Source organism: Ipomoea triloba, chromosome 9 (genome assembly GCF_003576645.1).
Source record: "Ipomoea triloba cultivar NCNSP0323 chromosome 9, ASM357664v1".
Classification (NCBI taxonomy): Eukaryota; Viridiplantae; Streptophyta; class Magnoliopsida; order Solanales; family Convolvulaceae; genus Ipomoea; species Ipomoea triloba.
The window spans coordinates 16,132,833-16,157,761 of record NC_044924.1 but is presented as its reverse complement, the minus strand read 5'-3'; the positions used below and the strand labels follow the sequence as shown (position 1 = coordinate 16,157,761).

The window sequence follows — 24,929 nt, the reverse complement described above, 5'->3', positions numbered from 1 at the left end:
GCATGCCCACGTAATGGGTAACCACTTGCAGACAAGTTGTGAGCATTTTTTAAAGGGAATATGTGTTCGAAGAAAATGGCATCTCTAGACTCACATATTGAGCGATTCTCCAAACACATAAACCTATAAGCAGCACTATTTTCAGCATAGCCCACAAAAACGGCATCTAAGGTTTTAGACCCTAAATTGGGTCTTTTAAAGGACGGAAGTCCCACCTTTGCCAGGAACCCCCACACTTTAAAGTAATTGAGGCTGGGGGCATGCCCTTTCCACAACTCATAGGGGGTTTTTTCAAACCCTTTATGAGGTACTCTATTTAGAATGTGATTTGCTGTTAACACAGCTTCCCCCCACAGGGAGTTCGGAGCACCTGCACTGATTAGCATGGCATTAATCATTTCCTTTAAAGTTCTATTTTTCCTTTCAGCTATGCCATTTTGTTGAGGGGTATAAGGAGCGGTTACTTCGTGAATGATACCAGAATTTTCACACAAGTTTTTCAGAAACTTTGTTTCATATTCTCCTCCCCTATCAGAACGAAGCCTTTTGATCTTTTTGTCTAACTGATTCTCTACTTCAGATTTAAAAACCAAGAATTTTTGTTCAGCTTCGTCTTTTGTTCTCAACAAGTAAATTTTTGTAAAGCGAGAAAAATCATCAATAAAGGTGATATAATAACGCTTTCCACCTCTACTTTCAGTACTCTTAAAATTAGCTAAATCAGAATGAATCAATTCTAGAGCTGTTGTAGAACGAGTATTTACAGCAGAGAATGATTTTCTAGCGAACTTAGCTTCAGCACATATTTCACATTGAGAGTATGAATCNGAAACAGTAATATAAGCAGAAGAAGCATTATTATTATTTGGACCATGCCAGTTTGGAACAACATCATAAATAGGTTCAGGTCTAACTACAGTTACATCCAGCACAAAAAGTCCACCACGTAAATATCCCTTCCCTAGATATTTTTCCCCTCGAGTCATGACCAGACGGTTAGACTCAAAAACTAATTTAATCCCGACCTTATTCAACAAGGCCCCAGAAATTAAATTTCTACGGAGAGTGGGAACATATAACACATTTTGTAACAGTAATTTTTTCTCAGAATGTAACTTAAGTTCTACTGTTCCTTTTCCCCTTACCTCGGAAACACTCAAGTTCCCCATGAAGACTTGTTCCCCTTCAGCTGACACGAATTCTTTGAACATTTCTCTATTTGCGCAGAAGTGACGGGAAGCTCCCGTGTCTACCACCCATTCTTCTAGATCTCCAACTATGTTGGCTTCGGTGATCATAGCTGCAATTACTTCTGAGTCTTCTGCATTTTCAAGAAGATTGGCTTGGTTCCTAGGTTCTTCATTGCTTGCCTTATGGGAGTTTTGATTAACAATCCCTTTGCGAAAATAGCATTGTGCTGCCCGATGTCCTGACTTCCCACAGACGAAACATCCACCACTTTTGCCTTTTTTCTGGATTTTGTCATTTTTGAAGCGATTATCATTATTGTTGGGCTTGCCGTTTCTTTTATTATTCTTGTTTTGGCCTCCAGTCTTCGCCCTGTTATTACTGAAACTTGATTCTACAATGTTAGCTTTAAAGTTTCCAGGATATGTAACAGACCTGTTTTGACGAATTGAGGCTTCAATGTTGATGGATTTCACCAACTCTTCCAATGTAACCTCCTTTGAATTATGCTTCATTTTATCTTGGAAATTTACCCAGGATTCAGGCAATTTCTCTATTAGCGCAGATAAAAATATGTCATTTACCTGGGTTCCTTCAGCAAGCATATTTGTTGTCAAATTTTCGTATTCATGCACCTGTTCCAGTATGGGCTTTGTGTCTGTCATTTTGAAGTTCAACCAACGAGCAACAACATACTTTTTCCGGCCAGCATCATCACTCCCGTACTTCTTCTGTAGTCCATCCCAGATGGTTTTCGCATACTTGTGCTTAGAATAAATGTCAAATACAGAATCTACCATGTTCTGAAGCAAGGTGGCACGCACGTATTTATTGTCTTTGTCATATTTGGCACAGGCTTCTTCACTGATTGTAGGTGACTTTGTTGGAGGTGCCTTGGGATCACCACTGGTCTCCAAGATTGTCACCTAAGAGTCTTGCGCAGGAGTTGATGAAGCTGGCTGGTCTTTAGTTGGTGAAGTTTGAACAAGGTATATAGCAGTGTCATGAAGTAAGACATAATCCATTTCGGCTTGTTCAAAATGCATGAGAATTTTGGCAGACCATCTGCGGAAGTTCAAGCCGTTGAGTGGCTCCAATTTCGCGAGATCAACAGCAGGTTTGGCGATGAATGCAGACATTGTTTTGGAATTGCTTTTAATTGTTGTAGATGAACAATGTCGACAGTACAAAGGGAATCAACAAATATTATGAGGTGTATGGAAAGGGAAAAAAAAGGGAAAATAGCACTGTGTCGTGTTATGGAGAACACTCCCTTAAAAGCAATTTTCGACCACTCGCGGTTGCTTCCGACCGGTAACACAGTATTTAATAATGCTCAGACGAAGGCAAATCGCTAGAAAGTTGATTGGGTGTTTCCAGTGTAATCCAACAATGTTTATATAGTGTAGAACTCAACTAACCACTCCTTGCATAGCCACATAAAATACGCAAAAGAAGCAGCGCAAAAGGAGGATCATGGGTTGAATGATCCCATGATGTATTTGCGGAGAAGGAATATCTTTATTTGTGAATAAATGAAGAAGCTGGTGCTGGTTATAAAAATATAGGGAAGTCCTTTTCTATTAAATGTTTATTTTTATCCAACAAGGGGGCGCCATGCGACTATTGCATTACTTGTTGATATGATTGGATCATTATCTAATTCCACATATGAAGTATCTCACCATATTTTGCTACATTTGGTAGTCGACTGGATCCGAATAAAATGCTTGCTAGGGGGTCATTGTGGCTTAGCCTTAGTTGGAATTTGCATTAGAGGGCTGGTCTTAGTGTGGGCAGGAAGGTAGTGCACGTGATCGGGATTTGCATTAGAGAGAGTTGTTGCAATATTGGGTTGATCATTAGACCACTGGGTTGATCAAGTTAGTCTCTTATTCCTCAAATGCAACAGCACATATCATTGGCATTGGGTGCATGCTCATTGTCGCTAGCATCTCTCTATGCGTCAACTTCTTGGTCCTTTGGCTATGGTATGACTTGCAATCTTGTTGTCTTACTCAATTTTTGGCAAGGTTTTTTTTGGTGTAAAATTGAGGTTTGAAAATTTAGTTCCACACATGACAACGCCAATGATTGCGTAAATAATCTAAGGACTACATGCTACGTATGTGTAGAAAGAACAGTATAGAAAATATAGTAAATGAAAATGGTTTTATAGATGAGAGGGCATTAGTACATTGTAATGTTATAATTAATCCAAGTTAGAAGCCTCTGCGGGGGTTGAGAAGTATACTAAGGTATGTGATCCAAAAGTCTTTTTTACAATGTTGGAGTCTTACTTTTCTAATCCTAACAGGGCGTTTGGTTGGAGGGAAGGAATTAGGTGGGAAAGAAATTGCAATTTCATGGAAAAAGAATAATGTGGGAATAAAGTGAGAGTTTAAATTTCGTTTGGTTAGATGGAATAAAATTAATAGGAATTTCAATTCCAATATTTGATATACATGAAAATTGAAAGGGAATAAGTAGTATAAAGTCCAAAATGTCATTGTTATTAATATTAATATTAATATTAATATTATTATTAAATGGCAAGTACACAAAAAAAAAATATATTAAATTCAAATACCACCCATCTATTGTATCTCTTAAACTAGACATATTGTAATGAATTTTCATGCAAATATTTCATCAAATGTTAAGTTTCGTAACGTCACATCCAAAAAAACATAAAAACAAAAGTGCACAACCTAATTAAATATAATAAAATGTTAAAGCTTTCAAAAAGTTTACATCCAAAAACAATTATAATAGACATATTGTAATTAATTTTCATGCAAAGAGAATGTTAGACATCAATTTTAGTTTCAAAAAGAGAGGGGTAATTTAGTTGTCTTCGCAATTAGGTGGGAATTAAGTGGGAATGAAAATTAAAATTCCCTCCAACCAAACGCCCTATAAAAGAAGCACATGTTGAGATCTCGCTGACATTACGCACATAGAGACCAGCTAATGACACATCAAGTTGGTCATAAAATAAAATAAAAAAATGAAATACATATATAAAAAAACATGTTGAGATCTCGCTGACATGACCCACATAGAGACCAGCTAATGACACATCATGTTGGTCATAAAAAATAAAAAATAAATAAAAAATAAATAAATAAATACCTAGAGAGGTTGGGATCCCAATGACCCACAAGGTCGAGAAGAACACAAGAGGTTTGAATCGGGTTTACACAATTACACGTATGCCTCACGCACTGTATATCTCCATTAACGATAGTGTCACAATAATCAAGGATTACCTAACCCCTCACTGTGCAATTGACAACATTGCAAATTTAATTGATGATATGAAGTTAGGCACCAACTAACCTCTCAGTGTGCAATTGACAACATTGCAGTCATCAACGGTCACGCTGAGCAGCTCCTGCTGTTGAGTTACAGTCAATATATCTTTATCACTGCTGATGTCATACAAAATGAAAATAAATAAAAAAAATAAAAATAAAAAGATTGGTATCAATTTCTTCACGCACCAATGGGATATGTTTCTTCTAACCTCTCAATCTACAATTTCAAAGACGATGGACGACGTTTGATTTGCTTTGCTCGTATTAAACAATGGTTGCCAATTTTCTGTTTGGGTATAATTAGAATAGATATTATGTGTTGCGACAGGTTTTGAGAAATTAGGAAGAGATGGGTGAATCGGCGGAGAGCGTGGTTACGACGGAGTCAGAAGAGATGGTGGAAGAGAATGGGGAAGGGGCAAGCGCGTCGACATTTCTTCCGGAGCTGAACCTTATCCTGATTGTATGTTTTCTTTCGTTATCCAGCGACGAAATCAATTCCTTGGAGACGAAGATGGTGGACAACGTTGTTAGAGATGATCATCGTCCTACAGACCACGCGGTGGTTGCTGATCTTCATATGAAAAGGCGACGAGTAAACGAATTCAAGGCACTCGGTTCGAGACCGATCAAGTTTCAAACCAAGATCAAAGATTGCAGGTACTCCCTTCAATTTTAATTTCCCTAATATTCCTTCATTTTATTAATTAAAAAAAAAATCTTTTAAGGATCTTACATTCTTACTACACAGTCTTGCATTTACCGCCAACAAACAATCACTTTTTTATATGATAATTACATGTTTAAGTAGTTATTGAATATTTGTAATGTAACATTTTGCTAACTGTTTGTGAATGAGAATTATAAGGGCGATTACATTTGTTAACCCTTTATATACCCTTCCATCAAAGCTAGGATTATAGTTGAATAGATGAAACAAAAAACAATAAGGGTGTGTTTGGTTCGAGGAATCGGAATCAATATGGGTATCAAATACTTGGTAAGGATAATGGGTTTTGGTGAAAGTATTTTGCATGTTTGGCAGTATGGTGGAATGTGAATGATTATTAATAGTTGGGGAAGAAAGGAGGAGGGTGTGGATTTTCCCATTAATGGGGTATTCCAAACCCATATAGTAGTATTCTAAAAACTTATTAACCAAACAATAACAATTACTTTAATATCCATACCTTATGCCTAAACCCATCAACCAAACACACTGTAAATATTGATCGGATACAACAATTTAAATATAAAATTCATGACACCTAGAGATACGGTCAAGCCTAAGGGGCTAGGGAGGATGTTGAAAAACAATTGTTACAACATGACAGGGCTCACTCTATATTGTGGATTCTAGTTCAAAATAACATTTAGATTATGTGCAATATAATATGCATCTTCCGTTAATAAATTATGTACTTGTTTTAATTAACATATTAAGTATCTATCGTTAACATAGTGTGTAGCTGTAGTTAATAAATTATGTACTTGCAGTTAATATATTATGTATTTTCAATTTATTTATAAGTACATAATTTATTAACTAAAAGGTATATAATATTTTAACTGCAGTTATATAATCTTAATATCATTTTGAATAAAAGCAATGTAAGATGGACTCTAATCCATAGTATATTTGCCTTCAAAAAGAGGGATTAAAGGATAGAGAGATAGGGTCAAAGTTGAATATAGGTTCAATAGATCAACTAAGAAAATATGCTTTCTTTGAGAGCTATAGATTAATATGATAATTTATCTAAGATGATCAATAATTAGAAAATAAGGGGAAAAAAGAGGAATACCAATTTCATAAATATTACAAACTTTCAATACTTATGAAATTGACTTGCTCTTTTTTTTCTCTTTTATTTTTTCACATCTAACCATTAAATATGCTAGATCGATAACTAACATTTGTCCACACTTCTAATGAGAAGCCTTGTATATCTGTGTGTGTGTGTGTGTGTGTGTGTGTACGCTCGCACGCTAATATTCAAGTGCATCCACATGTTCCCATGAGACCATTCATAAATGCACATAAGCTACTATACGAGTGCACACATGGTAGCTTATGTGCATTCATATTGGGCGAATTGCACACAATCGTAGTATGCATGCATTCGTGTAGTAACATGTATGCATTTATAAAGGTCTCACAGGAAGAAGTGGTCTCATTTGATTATTACTATATATATATATATATACACACGCACAAGGGATTAGGTGTGAAGCTTCTTCTAGGTGAAACGTGCGGATTAATCACAACATTTGATCTTGCCAAAATCAACAGCCCAGAATGAAGAACAATTAAAAAAAAACGTGATGGCATTAAGGTCTTTTTGCGTAAGGTCACAACTTAAAGTGTGTAATTTTATAGCTTAAGGTGCATATGTTTTAAAGCTTAAAGTGCGTCACTTTTTTGTTTAAGGCTTTGTTTAGCCGAGCTTATTTAGGAGTTCATAACTTATTTAAAGCTACTAATAAGCTATAAGCTGTATTTGGTAATGTTTCCAAAATAAGCTTGTAGCTTCCTAACTTTTTTTCATCTTTATATTTATTATTTTAAATAAATGACATCTTTTACCCCCCCCCCCCCCNTTTCTCTTCTCCTATATTTTTATTCAAGTAGTAATATCTCCATCAACGAAAATTTAAGTGAGACTTCTATTGAGGTGAAGGAGATTCACAACAATATTGTTACTTCATTATTAGATGCTAGATCATGATTATGCTAATAGTTTCATTTTAAAATGTTAATTTTTAATATGTGAACAAATCTATTTAAATTTAAAACTATTTAGATTTTATGAAGATGTCATTTTTAGTCTTTATACATTTATCACCTTATCAAAAAGCTAATTTTACCAAACACGTACTTTTAAGCATAATCAGCTAGCATCTCTTCAGTTTTCAGCTTCTAGCTTATAGCTTTTCAACTTTCAGCTACATTTTCAGCTAGGTTTGCCAAACATAGCCTAACTCTTAAGGTGCGTAAATTTATAGTTTAAACTGCATAAGTTTATAGCTTAAGATGTGTATGTTTAAAATTTAAAGTGCGTAAGTTTATAGCTTAAGGTACGTAAGTTTATAGCTTAAGGTGCGTCACTTTCTAGTTTAAGGTGCATCAATTTAACTCTTAAGATGTACATGTTTAAAGCTTAACTTGTGTCAGTTTGAGACACTTGATCATTTGCATCCATGTTGTCAGGAAGCGCGTATTTAAAAAAATTTAAAAAAAAAAAAAAAAAAAAAACTTCAATTTGAGCCGTTGATCTAGATTAGATCAACAGCTCATATCTCACCCCATTTTTCATCTGGGAGAAGCTTAGCACGTAAACCATCCCCATATATATATATATATATATATATATATATATATATATATATATATATATATATATAGTCATGATCAGGTGTGGTCGTGCTCTCTCGTGCGGCCGTGCGATTTACACCACTCAATGTTACGAAATACACTACTCAATGTTAAGAAACACACCACACAAATATGCATTGTGGTGTGTTTCTTAACAGTGTGGTGTGTTTCATTGTGGTGTGTTTCTTAACATTGAGTGGTGTATTTCGTAACATTGAGTGGTGTGTGACCGCACGGGAGAGCACGACCGCACATGAAATTATTTATATATATATATATATATATGGTTCAAATGCCAGTGGGTGGCTCCTGTGCAGTTAAATGAGAGCCATTGATTTTGCCTAAATAAATGTTCAGGATCAACAATGATTAAAAAAAATGTGGTGGCAATTTGGTCTTTTTGCATCTAGGTCAAATTTAAGGTGCATGATTTTTCTTCTTAAGTTGCGTGGTTTTCCATCTTAAGGTGCGCGATTTTTGAGCTTAAGGTGCGTGGTTTTGAGCTTAAGGTGCATTAGTTGTTATAACTTAAGTGTGTCGGTCTAAAGTTTTAGGTGCGTGATTTTCCTTCCTAAGATGCATGGTTTGTGTGCTTAAGGTGCGTCAATTGTTGAAACTTAAGGTGCGCCGGCCTAAGGCTTTAGGTGCGTGATTTTCCTTCTTTAGGTGCATGATTTTCCTTCTTAAAGTGCATGATTTCTGTGTTTAAGGTACGTCAGTTGTGAAACTTAAGATGTGTGGTTTTCCTTCTTAAGGTGCTTTGTTTGTGTGCTTAAGGTGCGTGTTTTGTGTACTTAAGGTGTGTCATTTTAATGCTTAAGGGTATGTGCATCATTTCTACACTTAAGGTGTGTCATTTGTGTGTTAACCGCGCTATCGCACGGGAACTTGTCTTCGCACAAGAACCTTTCCATATATATATATATATATATATATATATATATAGATTTTTATTCAAATGTGGCCGCGCCCTTACGTGCGGCCGTGCGGTTTACACCACTCAATGTTAAGAAATGGACCACTCAATGTTGCCGCGCCCTTCAAATGTGGCCGCGCCCTTACGTGCGGCCGTGCGGTTTACACCACTCAATGTTAAGAAATGCACCACTCAATGTTACGAAATGCACCACTCAATAACATTGAGTGGTGCATTTCGTAACATTGAGTGGTGCATTTCTTAACATTGAGTGGTGTAAATCGCACGGCCGCACGTAAGGGCGCGGCCACACCTGAACATGACCCTATATATATACACATACATACATATAAAAGGTTGTGATAAATAAGTGGTTAAAAATATTATGGAGTGAAAAATGTTATTTACATGAAAGTCTTTAAAAATCTTACTACACACCTTTACATTTACCTCACAGAGAGTCACTTACAATTGCATGTTTAAGTAGTTATTGCATATTTGTGATTGAATATTTTGTCGCATCTGTTTATGAATGACAATTATAGGTAGTTATAATTTTCTAACCCTTTATACCCTTCCGTGGTTCCACCAGGCTTGGATTATAGTTGAATGGATGAAATAAAAACAATCAACATTGATTTGATAAAACAATTTAAATATAAAATTGATGAGACCCAGATGTCAATCCCAATAAACTGGGAGGTACAAATTATTATGTGAGACCGTAAAAAACACATTTTTAATATATTAGAAGTACATTATTTGTTCATTGAATATACATTATACAATATAATGTGCATTTAGTATTTAAATAATGTATTTTTTCTGAATATAAGGTACATTTTTAATATACGAAAAGTACATAATTTGTGTATTGTACATTATTTGATAGTACTGTTGCAAAAATCGGTCGCCTAGACCACCTAGGCACCGCTTAAGCGCTAGGCGCCCCTACGCCGAAGCGAATTGCTCCTTAGGCGGCCAACTATAACTACCATATTAAATAATAATTTTAAATCTTTAATGTTATGAGTTCAAATCTTTGTTTATGTAAAAAAAATAAAAATAAAAGAAAAAAAAATCATTTTAAAATGAAGAGGTTCCTTCCAACTCATTGCACCTGACATGATTAAAAAGAAAAAAGAGTTCTATTACACAAGACATTCAAATCTTACTCTCTAAATTTTACTCCCTGATGTGACGGACACTGATAAACTACTTTTTTCATGTGGGTCTCAATACAAATGTCTATATCAAGATTTTGTGTGTGGAATAAAAGTGAAAAGTAAAAAATATGAGCACACAGTCTTTTCCTAAAATATTATTGGGGGAAATGTAAGCACAGTAGATTCCCCTTTGCACCTGACATGATTAAGTCACATGTTATAAATTTTTATAGTAATTAATTTTACAAGAATTAATTAGAGGAAAATGCTCTTTTCCCACCTGATTTTTCCCTCATGTTGTGGTTTTAATTCATTGGGTGCTAATGAACTGGTTGATCATACCACTAATTAAAAATTAAATGTAGCTACTAATCAAATGATGCCATTTTAGGGGAGGAAGTTTTTAAGGAAAATATATGAGGGGTTTATAGCATTGCTCTTAATTATATGAAGTGATATGAGATAGTACAAATTTAAATATAAATAGCATCATCTTTCAAAGAGTCTTATCATTCATATATGAGGATCAATGCTTATGTATATGGCTTCATTCACACGAGAATTATGTTTTGTTTTTTCAAGGCATTCCAGAAGAATGTGAGGAGGGGAAACATCGGATATTCCAGCAGTGACAGCAGTGATTGTTGCAGACGTTCTAATCGTTTTTTTTCCTATAGAATGTAAACGAAGATTCATTAAATCTTCTTTTTTTATTTTTACTTTTTAGTTGGACACAGGTTTGACTATTGATTCCTTATTTCCTGGTAGGGAAACAGGTCGTTTTTTTTTTTTAATGATTGATGTTTGTAAAAACTTTTATAACAAAACAATTGTATGCACGAGGTTATGACAAAAGAGTTACGTGTGCATGTAAGAAAGCTTTCTTATGCTCTCCCATTTACTCCATAAAACAAAAACAAAAACAAAAATAAAACAAAAGCAGTTCCTGTCATATTTAAGCTTCTTCAGTGAATTACTGTTTCAATTCCGAAAAAGAAAACAATGACAAGCAACTTCTAAACATCGCAGCAGAGAAAGAAGTCCACAAGGACAAGAATGGCAGCTTCTAAGAAAAATCCAAAAAGAAAAGAGAAAAAGCTTCTATGGCCTTGCTCTCAAGGCATCCAAAACAATTATTGTTACACTATTCCTCACGAGTACTTATTCATGACACCAACAAGCATGAGAGCCACAATACACACCTACGAAAACAAGAGTTGTAGATGGAGAACAAAGTTATGAACACGGTAGAACAGTTCCTAAATCATGAGTTGCAACAACACTAAGGCCATGTCATTGTTTCTCTCATCCTTGCCTGCAAAATTATTGTGTTGAATGAAGATACATTAGTGGCTTCTCTCTATCAGTCCGATATTTTGATCTCAACCCCCAATATCTCCTTAACTTGCTCGTATGTCACAAAAGCAATAGCTATGGATGGAACAACCTGAACAAGTACATCAAAGTTTAGCAAAGCTTCAAACTTGAAATGGTCATAATTTGAGGAAAAACTAAAAGATTTCTTCACTTCAACCTATCAGCTCCATATAATTCATTCAACTGGATTATATTTCCTAATTTAGGTACCTGCTAGGTTATAATTCACATATCCCAAGAGCAAATTAGCAAAATGCTGATAGGTAAATGCTTTACTTCGTTTTTTTTTTTTTACTTTGCCTATAAATGATAAAGAGATGAAAAAATCTGCCAATGCACTATACAGAAAGATCACAGTAATCAAATGAGACAAACCTTTACTGAATTGGGGACCAGACCCTTGTACAATGCTCTCACACCCTCATGCCGAACAGTTTTCCTAAAAGCATCTATCATGCCAGTATATTCAAGGGCAGCCCTGCCCTTTCCTTCACCGGTTACAATAGATGCAGCATCTTTCCAACCCACCATTTGCATTCTTCTGCGAATAACATCAAGAGGGTAAGCAACAGTTTGACCAATAGTCCCTGCAGCAGCCCCACATGCCAGCCTTGTAACAACACCAAGCTCAGAATCTTCAACCAGTCCAAGAGGGTTAGATTTCAACAGCCAATCTTTCAAAGATTCATAGACAGCAAAGTTCAGACCCACATATGGAATCTGCAGACACCAAACCAAACTTTTTCATTGTACAACCACCATGACCAGTTGGAAGTACAGAGTAGAAATCAAACACGAAAAGCATTTTATCATATGCAGAACAGAGTTAGGACTTACAACTCCTATGACAGATGGAAGCCAACCCTTGTATAAAGCCCGTGGACCTTCCTCGCGGAGCACAGTTGACAAAGCATGAAGCATTCCCCTGTACTGATAAGGAGACTTATCTGTCTGCGAAGCAGAACACAACATTGGTCACATGCAACAACAAAAAACATTGCAGAGAGATGCCCCATCTAGTACTACTTCGTAATATACAAATTTGATGATTTTTCAGAATAGCTGAGACCATTACTTGGACAGTTAGCCTGCCACGGACCATGTCCATTGGGTAGGTTGCAGACATGGCAATTATTCCAGCACAAGCTCCAGCTCCAAGACGCAATAAAGGAGTGAGCTGAGCATCCTCTGCAAATGAACAAGATCAAAGTCTAAAAATATTTCCCAAATTTCAAAAACTTGATAAAGGTACTGACATCTAACAATTATATCAGAAAGATCCCATTAGCTTAACGAATTAATAATACTCACGAAGAAGCTCATCAAAACACCAGTGTATGCAGTAACTTCTAGTCTAGAGAACAAAGAGTACTTGCTTAAATAAAAAATCAGGTTCCAAAATGGAAATGAGTTCACATATATTGGGATGGAGAGAAAGCTTATCACCTCATAAATTAAAATATAGGTAGGACCTCGCGAACTAGAAAAATTAGCAACTAGATTAGTAAAAAAAATTATCTTCTTGAGGAATAACTAACAAAAACAATTTGTCTGAAGTAAAAAGAAAAAGAGAAAGAATGGTGGGCATTACCCGGTGATGGCCCCTCAATCTGGGGCGTTGGAAGGGCTGAAAAGGGTACAGGCCTAAACTCCGGCTTAATGTGCACGAAGTGGCTGTCCGCAACTCAAACCCACATCCCCACGCTTGACAGATTGAGCTTTTACCATCCACCGAGCAATGGCCCCTTGCTAGACAAAACAGCAGAGGACATGATGAGAAGAAACAACACAGATAATTTACGTAATCACAAACATCTCTAACAAATACTAGCATCAAGTGCCAAGACTAAAGTAGCTCAAAAATATCTACAAACTAGACATGGAGAAATTAAGAGAGGAAAGAGATCAAGAACGTTATTTGAAGAATAGGAACCAACAAGTACCAGTGTAAATGGAGAACTTTGAGTCTCATACCTATTCAAAATCTACTTTTTTCGTTCCCATAGTTAAAAAGTTACATGTAGTACATCATCAAATATTGTTAAAACAAAGATTTACATATGAAAGCACAACACGTGAAGAACAATAGACACGTGTCTTCAGTGGCAAAAATGCAAGAAATCTTATATTGATTTGTAGAATTAAAATGATTTCCTGCCATGACAAGCCTAAACATGAAAGGAAGCACATACCATTTCCTGTTTGTTCCCTATATAGCCATAAGATGCCCCTGTTTCAATATCAATGAAAGGAATGAGATATCATATAACACAATGCTTTAATGGTAATGGTAACATGGGATGAGAAGTGATTTATGAATAAACTAATTTAATATCCTGAACTAAAACCTACAGAGTTACTGTACCAAAATTAAAACTAACTAGTGAACATTGCGTTACTCAGGGAAGTTGCAGAAATCAGATTTTGTAAGGTAAAATTGAACAAGCATGAGCAAACATAGTAATCCTAAACAGGCACATCTTTGGACAGGATTATACTTGGAGGCCTGCTCATAGCTGAAGAACTTGACAGCTGAGTTTGGGATGATGCGTGCACAGTTGGTCCCATTACCCTTAAATAATCCTCTGAAGCCCTCAGTTCTCCAGATATATTTTAGGCCTTGAATTGTGCCATTGTATTTTATATTATGAGGATTCTGAACCTGCACATTTACCACAGCCTCATAAAATTAGAAAATGAAAAAGTAAGGTGAATTTTAGACTACACAGACACTAATAGAAGAAAGTCTTTTCACTATACAGAGGCAAAATTTTCTGAAAAGAAACAATATTTGAATAAGAAGACATTAAATTTACCTGTAGCAATATTTTTAAACGTTCCAGAGGAGCAACAGCTGTCCGTGACCTGCAAGTGGCACACTTAAGCACGATAGAAAACCAAACTGATAATAACGAAAATGCTGCAACTTTTTAGCGCGCAATGAATACAAGATTGAATACTACAGCCATTTTAATCCTGATGAATGAACGAATGAATACATTAAGATTAAATACTACGCTCAAGGCAATAGCAAAAACATACGGTATTGTTTTGTCTTGCAGCGATATTAATTCCATATGTCATTTCTTTTTCTCATTGCGAGAGCAAGCTTTCAATTAGATTCAATAAACACGCATCCATGTATGGAAATAGAGAGATATATGTGTAGTTGAACTCACACGCCACCAGCAACACCTCCAGCGACGAGAGACTTGCAGATACTTAAGACGGCGTGGCTAGTTGGCTTAATTTCCTCCCTAGCGAGCTTCGCCTCTTCGGCGAGGTTTACAATCTTCTCCACCGCCGATTCGCCAGCCTTCACGTCCTCCGAAGCCATAAAAGACAAAGGGAAAAAAAAGACGATCTCGCCAACAAAAGATCGAATTATCCGGAGAACTTAAATACCAGAATTAAGCCAAACAGACCACACTACGATCTCGAGTCTCGACTCCTCGATACGATCGATCGACGACTCGGCAACTTATCCAAGCACTTGCATTTTTTTCTCCAAGCGTTCCACGCTCTATCTCTCTAGGCGGCGGCTGGCGGTGGTCGGTGACGGCGGCGGGGAGACAGAGAGAGAAGCAGATCAGCACCAGAATACGGTAGAGAAAGTAAGAGTGCGAATGTGCGTTTTTATGTGGCGGCGTATTTTAGGTTTAAGCGTAGCGTCGCCCACCTGATCCAAATCATTAAATTAATGCTAAATCGAAATGGAGTACAGTACGTGAAAAGGAAATTAGATTCTAAAAAATTTACAGGAAATTTAGGGATTTGAGTGGGGGATAAAGGAGTGGCCGTCTGTTGAGTGTTGTTGAACGCGTTATGTCCTTACAGGTGTGCGGGGGTAGTTGTGATTCGGAGGGTGTTGGACCACCATAGATGCGTGGTCTCTTCCAATGACTTTGAGGTGCTCACACGTCCACAAATTTATTTTGGAGAAAATTTGTAATTTTTCACTTTTAGGTCGGTTTGGGAAGCAAAAATATTAGGAAAATGAATTTTGGAAAATGTTTTCTGAAAATAAATTATTTTTAAAAAATATTTTTTTTTCTTTGTGTTTGGGTGGACAACAGAAAACTGTCTTTTGTGTGTTTGGTTTCCAGAAAATGAACAAACAAATGATTTAGAAAACACAAAAAAAAAAAAAAATAGAGGTCACACATTACTGTAGGCGTTTATCTTATTTAGTAAAATAAAAGTATGATCATTATATGTAACTAGTATGCCACCCGTACGATGCACGGTATAAATATTTGATATATTAAAATAATTCTATGTTATTAAAAACTATTAATATTATTAAATCTCATATATAATAAGAAAATATGATGTTTATTCATTTATAAAATTTTATTATTTAAAAATTATGTTGATTTGATATGATAAAATTATGAACATAAATATTTGTAATTAATATAAATTGATATTTAAGGTGGTTAATTACTAAAAATAATAAACTATATTAAAAGAATTGAATACAAAATATTTAAAATTTCACTCGTGCGATACACAGTATTAATTCGATCAATTATATAAGAATGTACTCCAAGAGTATTAAGCAATAGTATACAATATTAACTAAATGATATGAATATGTGACTGCATGTAAATTCATTTTTTTCTGACAAATAATAAATTAAGTATAAAACATGTACAAAAAGCTACATAATTACACTTATATATTGTGGATTTGTGATGCACAAATAGAACATATTAAAAAATTCATGTAATATTATGGTAATTTCATAATTTTAATACGAAAAATTAATAATAAATTCAAACTATTCTAACATAATACGAAGAATTAAATTCTATTATAAATTTAAAATTTAAAATTTTAAAATTTGTTCAAAAAACAATTTTTGAGTACTATTGACTCTAACAATGTGTAGTATTTGTTTAATATACTTTTAGAAATTGTTTAAAATAAACACACATTATTACAAAATAATTATTTTCACAAATCTAAATTAGATGTAAAGTAATAATCTTTAGACAAAGTTTTTAAAGATAAAAAGACAATTTAAAAAAAAATTATAAATATTATATGTTAAGGCAAACTTATAAATTTTGAGTATGAAATAACGTGATAGAATATTTAGATACATCATATTGCAATAACACGCGCTATTATGATATTAAAACTCAAATCCAATGCAAACTATGACACAAACCTGAACTAGTTTCTAGCCCCAACTAACTCAAACCCAACAACTCATCTTATAAATGCTACAACTCACTCGTTTGAAACCCTGAATACCCATTCTTCATTTTTCCGCAACTCTACCTCCAGCTCATTCTTCAAAGATAACCTGACAAAGAATCGTACTTGAATCGTCTTTGGTTTCTTTATTTCCGCAGATATTGTGATTGTCTCAACCCCATTGGTGCACGCCTTTCTTCAAGTTCGTCATTGAAAAATATAAATTAACTATATGAGCTCTTAAATTTTGATAATTTAAAAAGAATATAATAATCTAATAAAATATATAAAAACTTAAATTAATAGTAAAAAATACAATTACACATATTAAAGAAGAATATAAATTGGGTCATACGATATATATAATGAGCCAACTGTCCAAAAGTTAATAAGGTGATCCCAACCCCCAAGCAAATAAAACCTGACCAAACATATTTATTCGTTCCAACCAACATATTTATTCGTTCCAACCAACATTTCTTTGTAAAATCATAGGTTACTATCACGATCTCTACTATATTTCCATAGTCATATTGTTGGTCTTGACTGCTATCATTTAGTCATAAAAAAATGTATTCAACAAAACACCTAATTAAACATCAATATAAATAATGAGTGTAATTGTGAAATTCAAAGAATTAGAAAAAGAAACATGCTCTAATTTTTCTGTACTACAGTGTTATTTAAGAAAAATAGTAGACATGTTTCACACATATGAACTAACTAATGCTTATATATCACTTGAGATTTTTATTCATACTGACTCTTTTTTGAAGTCTTTAACATTTTTTATGAATGTACTATAGAAGGTAGTCACATATGAAAAGCAAAGCACAAAATCATGAAATAATGACGGTAAGTCAATGCATTATAAGAGCATCCTTATCAATTGGGGTTTTTTCCACATATTTTTGTGAGCCCCAACATCCACCTCATCATCTACTATCTCACACAATCACAAAAACTCTTCTCCACACTAGTTTAAAGTTTTTCTCATTTTTTTGTGGAGCCACCATTTTCTATCCTATATTTTAATTAATTATTTATTTATTTGAATTATAAATTTATAATTATAAAAAATAATTAAAATAAGCATACCTACATTTAATTAAAATGATAATTGCAAACATTTAAATTAATTTTCGTTGTTGCTTTTTTTTAATCATTTTAGAATTTTAATTATAATTAAATCATTCAAAAATATTAAATTTGGTATTTTATAAAAAAAATTGAAACAAAAATAATAAAACAATAAAAAAAAACAAATTAAATGAAAAGAAAAAAGTAGAAGAAGTGGCGTGAAAAAAAAAAAAAAACAGAAATGAACCATAGCACTGATAGCAGAAATGAAAGCGAAAAAAAAAAAAAGGGAGAAGAAACTCATGGGCTGAGCTGTTCTTTGGCGGCCCATGCGATGTCCTTTTTTTCTTTCTTTCTCCTGCAAAATCCTTGATTTTGCAGGAGAAGAAACTCACAATAAACTTGGCTTCACATCAGCTTCATTCTTCAAGAGGCAATTAATACTTTGACATTATCTCCAAAAAACCATAGATATAGATGCTCTAAGAAGTTTAAAGCTACTACAACAGGTATTATTTCATGGTACCTCTATCCTCAACAGTGTGTTTTCTGTTGCCCCGAATAGTAGTTGACCCATTTGACTTGTTCATTCTTCTTTCCTCTGCTAACTATTAACTTTAAAAAGTTCCTCTTTGTTAAATGACTTCTATATATCCGCCTCTAAAGATACGCACTTTGACTATCAATGATTATTGCTTGGCAACAATGCTAGATGCCTAGATCTACGGGGAAAGTAAATTTGTTGTCGCATTGGGTATGGTGTAATTTGCAGCCTACTCCAATAGTTAATGACCAATATCTAACATACAAATATAGTGTTCATATTGATTGTTTGGGTGTTTTTTTAATAATAAAAGGCTAACAATCTAAATTTGTATGCAAATGATGATAAAGTACTGTGATGTCATTTTTTATTTATGTATTATGATAGTTATATTCTGGCCTAAATTATTATGGATCTTTAATTAAAACAAGAATAACGATAAAAACTTACTTGATTCCAGGAGATGTAATCTCTAACCTGAATAATCAAGAATGCTTCACCTCTCTGATCTGTATGCCTTAATCACCTTCTGATGATACGGAGAGCCTTAATCACCTCCTGATGATGGGTATTTTTAGATGTGATGAGAAACCCTCATTCAAGAGGAATGGGAAACCTCCTTTCAGGAATAGAAATAATCCCTAGAGTTTTAACCCTAATCACCTCCTGATGATACGGAGACTAGAAAGCCTATGATCCCTAGAGTTTTCCTGGGTATTTTTAGATGTGATGAGAAACCCTTATTCAAGAGGAATGGGTAACCTCCTTTCAGGACTAGAAATGATCCCTAGAGTTTTAACCCTTATAAACTTAAATTTTAACAGAATGAGAGGAAGGGAATTTCACCCAGTAATTCCGCCTTTATACATTACTAATCATCAACGTGAGTCCCTTATGGAATTACAACCTTTATTATATAAATCAATGTTAGGAAATAATTATTTCTAACAATACTGACTTTTTGTGTTCCCCTCAATATTCATCCTAATTTTTATTGTTCCAACGCAAAATTCATTGGGATTGTCATAATTTGAATTTTTTTTTCCAAATACTTATGGTGCACTACTATGCAAAATTCATTGGGATTGTCATAATTTGATAATTGTTTTTCCAAATATACATTATAAATAGGTAGCCTCAACATCAAATACTTATGGTGCACTGCTATAATAGACTGTATCATCAAATCAGAGAAAGTATTTTTAGTATTGTCTTTTTTCCCCTTAATATTCATCCTAATTTTTATTGTTCCAACGCAAAATTCATTGGGATTGTCATAATTTGATAATTTTTTTTTCCAAATCTACTATACTAATAAGAGCCAAAGAGAGTTAGGCCTAAAATGGGTAGAAAAAATGGCGGTCAAATTATTTAATCAAATGGATGGTTCAGATGAATTATTTAATCAAATAGATGGTTAAGATAATTCAGATTAATATTATTAATAGAGATTACCTAATTTAACCTTACTTTTATGATTATCCGTTAAGTTTTCCGTTAAATATTCTCTTCTCCGTTAATATTCCGTTAACTTTTAACTTACCCATTAATTTCTATAAGAAAGGTCTTATGTTCGAACCTCATCTCAATGAAATTTGACATAATTAAGTTTCTCACTCTATTTTACTCTTATTAAATTAAATAAATTAGTAGCTACAACAAAAAATGATACATATGTATTTCTTTAATTTAGAATTATGTCTACAATACCTTTATTTGAAAAAATTATTCATTATCAAAAAATTAAATTAAATAAGAGAAATAATTTTATTAGTTATATTGTCTTTATTTTCTCTCATGCAAAGATTCTTTACATTCAAATTTATCGATTGATATTCATTACATTGTCCATTATCTTATTTTTACAATATCTTGTAATTAAATATCAAAGTTATAGTACAAAATAAAGTTATATATTTATTTACCAAGTATTTTATTAATACTATGAAAAAAAATTTAAAATAATTTGAAGCTAATTATATTAACTACTTGGGGATTGGTTGACAAAGAGAGTATTCAAATAACCCAACAAATTGAAGCGGAATCACTCTATTTTACTCTTATTGAATTAAATAAGTTAGTAGTTACACCAAAAAATGATACATATGCATGTATTTCTTTAATACTATGAAAAAAAATAAAAAAGAATAGTTTGAAACCAATCATATTAACTACTTGGGGGATTTGTTACAATGAAAGTACTCAAACAACCCATTACCCAGCAAATTGAAGCGAGAAACTACATTTTAATATCTTTGGAATACATAATATTTTAAATTTTCAAATTTTTATTAATTTATTTAATCTTTTTTCTTAAACTAGGGATTTCTTTATCCACAATAACTCATTCAACAATAATGGTTGAACCAAATGAACCCCAAGCAAAACACCTAAAGGAAAGTCCATAGCTCCTATATCATAATCTCATTGCATGACGTTGTCATTTATGCTACCAACAATAACCGAATTGCAAATAACACACTACCAACAAAAAGAAAGAGAACAAATAGTAAAGATGTAGACAATGACAATGTTACTCAAAAGAGAATTAAGAACACATAGAAAAATTCAAATTAAAAGTAGTATTTATTTAGACTATCATTTTTAGACCAAATATTTAGACTATCGATTTTACAATGTTGCAAACATTTATTTTAGTAATAATTATAATGAATTTTCTATATTATCTTGGATTCATACACTTTGAGTTAGATATTTAAATAAAAAAATCCGACATTCAATTACCTATGTATAAACTTCTCCTATATAATCTTGTATTGATATACTTTCAAATATTTATTTAAATATAAACATTGGGCATTAACCCATTCGCGCAATGCACGTATAAAACTAGTATACATTATAAATAGGTAGTCTCAACATCAAATACTTATGGTGCACTGCTATAATAGATTGTATCATCAAATCATTGTATTCCATTTATTTAGATATAGAAGACATTTATATAACATATACCCACTTAGTTCTTATATAGAAGACATTAGAAGTGCATGTTGTTTCTGCTGTTAACTCTCTTAATTCTTTCTTTTAAAAAAAAAAAAATACTCTTCATTCTTTATTAGTTTGGGTGTTTAGTTGTCTTTCCTATCCATTTCCCAAGAGTGTCGTGTGATTCCATTTCTCCAAGAAGTTATTAAAAAAAAAAAACAAAAAAACAAAGCATTCTCCTAATCCTGACAGGTCACAGCTCTCTCTTCTCATCTTTTTTATTTTTTATTTATTTTTTATTTTTTTGACTTCCAAAAGTCATCTCCCAACACTCTAACAGAGAAAGGCGATGGCGAGGGCGGAGGCGAACAACGACGGCGGATAGTCTGGAATTAAAAATACTTAAAAATTTTTTAAAAAATGATGAATTTCAGGACAAATAACACCAATCTCCAATATTTTCAATGGCCACAATCTTGGCCAACACCCAGGCCCGATCCTATCATTTTATAGGCCCAGGGCGTAGCAACAAAAATGGGCCCTATATCAAATATCAAATTACTATATATTTTTATAACTAAAATTTAAATTAAATAAGAGAAAAAAATACTAATTTCAAATAACTTGAAATAAGATTCACAAGTTTTTAACAATTATACATACAAATGAAAATAATTCTAGATGCATTCTTAAATCCAAAATAATCAATAACCGCATCAATGCTTTCATAAATAAAGAATTATAGTTTATAAAAAATGAATAAATAATTTAAAATCAAATGAGCTTAGAATCACATTATTATTATAATAAATAATAAAGTAATCTATATAAATATCACTATAATTATAGAAAAGTAAAAAAAAAAATCACAAACTTACGAATTAAATTAAAAAAAATACAAATTGAAAATATAAATAAATTTCATAAGTTACAATTTTAATACTATATAATAATATCTCTAAATTTATCTACTAAAGAGTGGGAGGAAAAACTATATAGTAATACCCCCAAATTCATCTACTAAAGGGTTGTAGGAGGAAAAATTTATCTACTAAAGAGTTATAATAGGAGGAAATATTTAACGAATAGGAGGAAAAATGAAAAATTTATCTACTAAAGAGTTGTTAGATAAAGAGTGAGAGGAAAAACTGTCTAGTAATACCCCTAAATTCATCTATTAAAGGGAGGAAATATTTAACGAATAGGAGGAAAAATGAAAAATTTATCTACTAAAGAGTTGTAGACCTCTAGGAGGAAAAATTTAACAAATAGGTGTATATAAAATGACTTGATCCCTCAACCATCAACATACAAACCACAAGCCTACCAACTAAGCCACCATTGAACTTTGTAACCAAAATTTATAATAAATTATTACACTAAACATATGATACTATATAAAAGCTAATGAAATAAGGTGGTGGGCCCCTTCCAAACGTGGGCCCTGGGCAAGGGCACAGCCTGCCCTTACCCAGGGACAGGCCTGCCAACACCCAAAAGTTACTGACATATATGCTTACAATTTGAAATAATAATCAAATAGTAATGTGAGAAGGAATAGAGATGATTTAAAATTACATTCGTGTTGACAATTCTATTAATCTAAAAGTATACAGTCGTACACCTCAAGAGCATTGTACAATTGACTAATGGTGCGGATATTCAGTATTCCATTGTTTATCTAATCTGCTATTGTTGATGATGATGTTGTTGATGTACTAAGTGAAACCTTTGGTGTAGGATCCACATCTAACCTTATAATGAAATTTAAGATTTTTTTGAAATTATTTACAAAACTATAAATGTTTTTAAATAATCAAATTGGGAAAATGACACTTTTTCCCCCTATGTTATGTGCATATAGCACTTTTCCCCCCCGTGTTATTAAAGTGGTAGTTTTCTCCCCTCAGTTATTTTAAAAATGGTAGCTTTTCCCCCTGTAATGTTAAATTTACATTTTTACCCTTAAAGTAATTATTTCATTTATTTTTATTCTCCAACCAAGTATTACTAATATGTATGGAAGATCATGGTTCGATACGAACCTAATCGAACACTGTAGCAATTGAACTTAAATAGTATGGACGGTTACGGTTATGATTCATAACCGAAAAAATAAAATAAAATAATTGTTGAATTTAGACTATTTTTAAATAAGAAATAAAATTAATAAATAAATAAATAAGTTTTGATTGGCGGTTCAAAATTGAAATTGGAATTGAACCGTACCGATTTATCAAAATAAGTGTTTGATCATTTTCACTATATATGACTGTGGTTCAGTTCCAGTTCACGGTTCAACAATTATTTAATTTTATTTTTTTCAGTTCTGAATCGTAACCAGAACCGTGCATACTATTTCGGTATGATTGCTACAGTGTTTGGTTAGGTTCGAACCGAATCGTGATCATCCATACATATAAGTAATAATTTGTTGGAGAAGAAAAATAAATGAAATAATTATTTTTAAGGGTAAAAATGTTAATTTAACATTTTAGGGGAAAAAATAGCCACTTTAATAACACAGGAGGAAAAAGTGCTATATGCACATAATATAGGGGGAAAAAGTGTCATTTTCCCAATCAAATTTAGTAATAATTAATGTTTGAAATAAAAAAAAAATACATACAATAATTTGAAATCATGATTTGTTCACAGTTATTATGCATCACAAGCTTAGTAGCACCAAATGTATTAATATGTACAGTTTCTGTTTGTTTTGTACTATATAAACATAATACCATTACAAATTTAAAACAAACAAATCAAATCGGCCAACTATAACCTTATATTTTATATTAATATTTTGGAATATCCTTTTATTATTTGTTATTAAATATTTTGTGTAATACAGGAGCTCAATGAACATGCATAGTGACAAAAATTGCAATAGATATGTTGAAAATTGGTAATTGATTTTTTTTATTTAGTGTAAGGTTATTCATAGCACTTATAATTCATGCATAGAAATTAATATATGTTAGAGTAAAATACAATATCTACGAAACAAATTAAATGAAACATTTAACAGTAAATAACAATAAATAATACCTCCACATCTTCACAAATAGATTCTAAGGTTGTTGAGATATACGCTCCTCAATTGTTCTTAACCTTGTACAGTCGAATAAACCGTGCCCTTATTGCCCATGTAGTACTGTAGGTATTTATGACATTGAACAAAACAAAATTTGGGACCATGATGTGTAAATTTTTTTATTATGGCTAAAACAATAAGAGATAAAATGGTGGAGCCACAGTGAGTATTTCTTTGAATGAATGTCTTATATAGTAGTTACGTAATAGGTTAGATAGAAAGTAAAGAAATTAAGATTTATTAAAGGAAAGGACGGGAATGATGTGTAATAGTTTAGGGAATTAATAAAATAGATTACGAAAATTATGGTATTATATATATATATATATATATATATATATAATATTTTTGTCCAAATGGTTAATATTACAAAATATAGAAAGTAAATAAAGTAATTAAGGTAAATATCACCACCACCACCACCACCATTAAAGAAAGGACGGGAATGATGTGTAATAGTTTAGGGAATTAATAAAGTAGATTAGGAAAATTATGGTATTATATATATATATATATATATATATATATATATATATATATAATATCCCCAAACTACTACACATCTCCTTTCCTTTAATAATAATAATAATAATAATAATAATAATAGTTATTATTATTATTATTATTATTTTTATGATGATGTTATTACCTTAATTACTTTAATTTCTATATTTTTGTAATATCCTATCAACCATTTGTAAATCTATATA

At 32.6% G+C, this 24,929-nt stretch overlaps 2 protein-coding genes across 3 annotated transcripts; one reads left to right on the top strand and one right to left on the bottom strand.

The window, feature by feature from the left end:
• The first annotated feature begins 4,449 nt into the window (after positions 1–4,449).
• Positions 4,450–10,849, top strand: LOC116029429. The gene is made up of 2 exons (XM_031271431.1): positions 4,450–5,168; positions 10,549–10,849. The coding sequence occupies exons 1-2, from the start codon at positions 4,858–4,860 to the stop codon at positions 10,565–10,567; spliced, it is 330 nt and encodes a 109-aa protein (XP_031127291.1). The 5' UTR covers positions 4,450–4,857; the 3' UTR covers positions 10,568–10,849.
• A 46-nt stretch (positions 10,850–10,895) lies between these two features.
• Positions 10,896–15,081, bottom strand: LOC116029428 (mitochondrial adenine nucleotide transporter ADNT1-like). Of its 2 annotated transcripts, none has more exons than XM_031271429.1 (8): positions 14,523–15,081; positions 14,160–14,208; positions 13,842–14,005; positions 13,536–13,573; positions 12,419–12,531; positions 12,181–12,294; positions 11,719–12,063; positions 10,896–11,413 (listed from the first exon to the last, which is right to left on the bottom strand). In XM_031271429.1, the coding sequence occupies exons 1-8, from the start codon at positions 14,678–14,680 to the stop codon at positions 11,330–11,332; spliced, it is 1,065 nt and encodes a 354-aa protein (XP_031127289.1). In that variant the 5' UTR covers positions 14,681–15,081; the 3' UTR covers positions 10,896–11,329. The 2 variants fall into 2 exon arrangements, with proteins under 2 accessions (XP_031127289.1, XP_031127290.1); XM_031271430.1 differs by lacking the exon at positions 14,523–15,081 and adding an exon at positions 14,386–14,521.
• Positions 15,082–24,929: the final 9,848 nt, after the last annotated feature.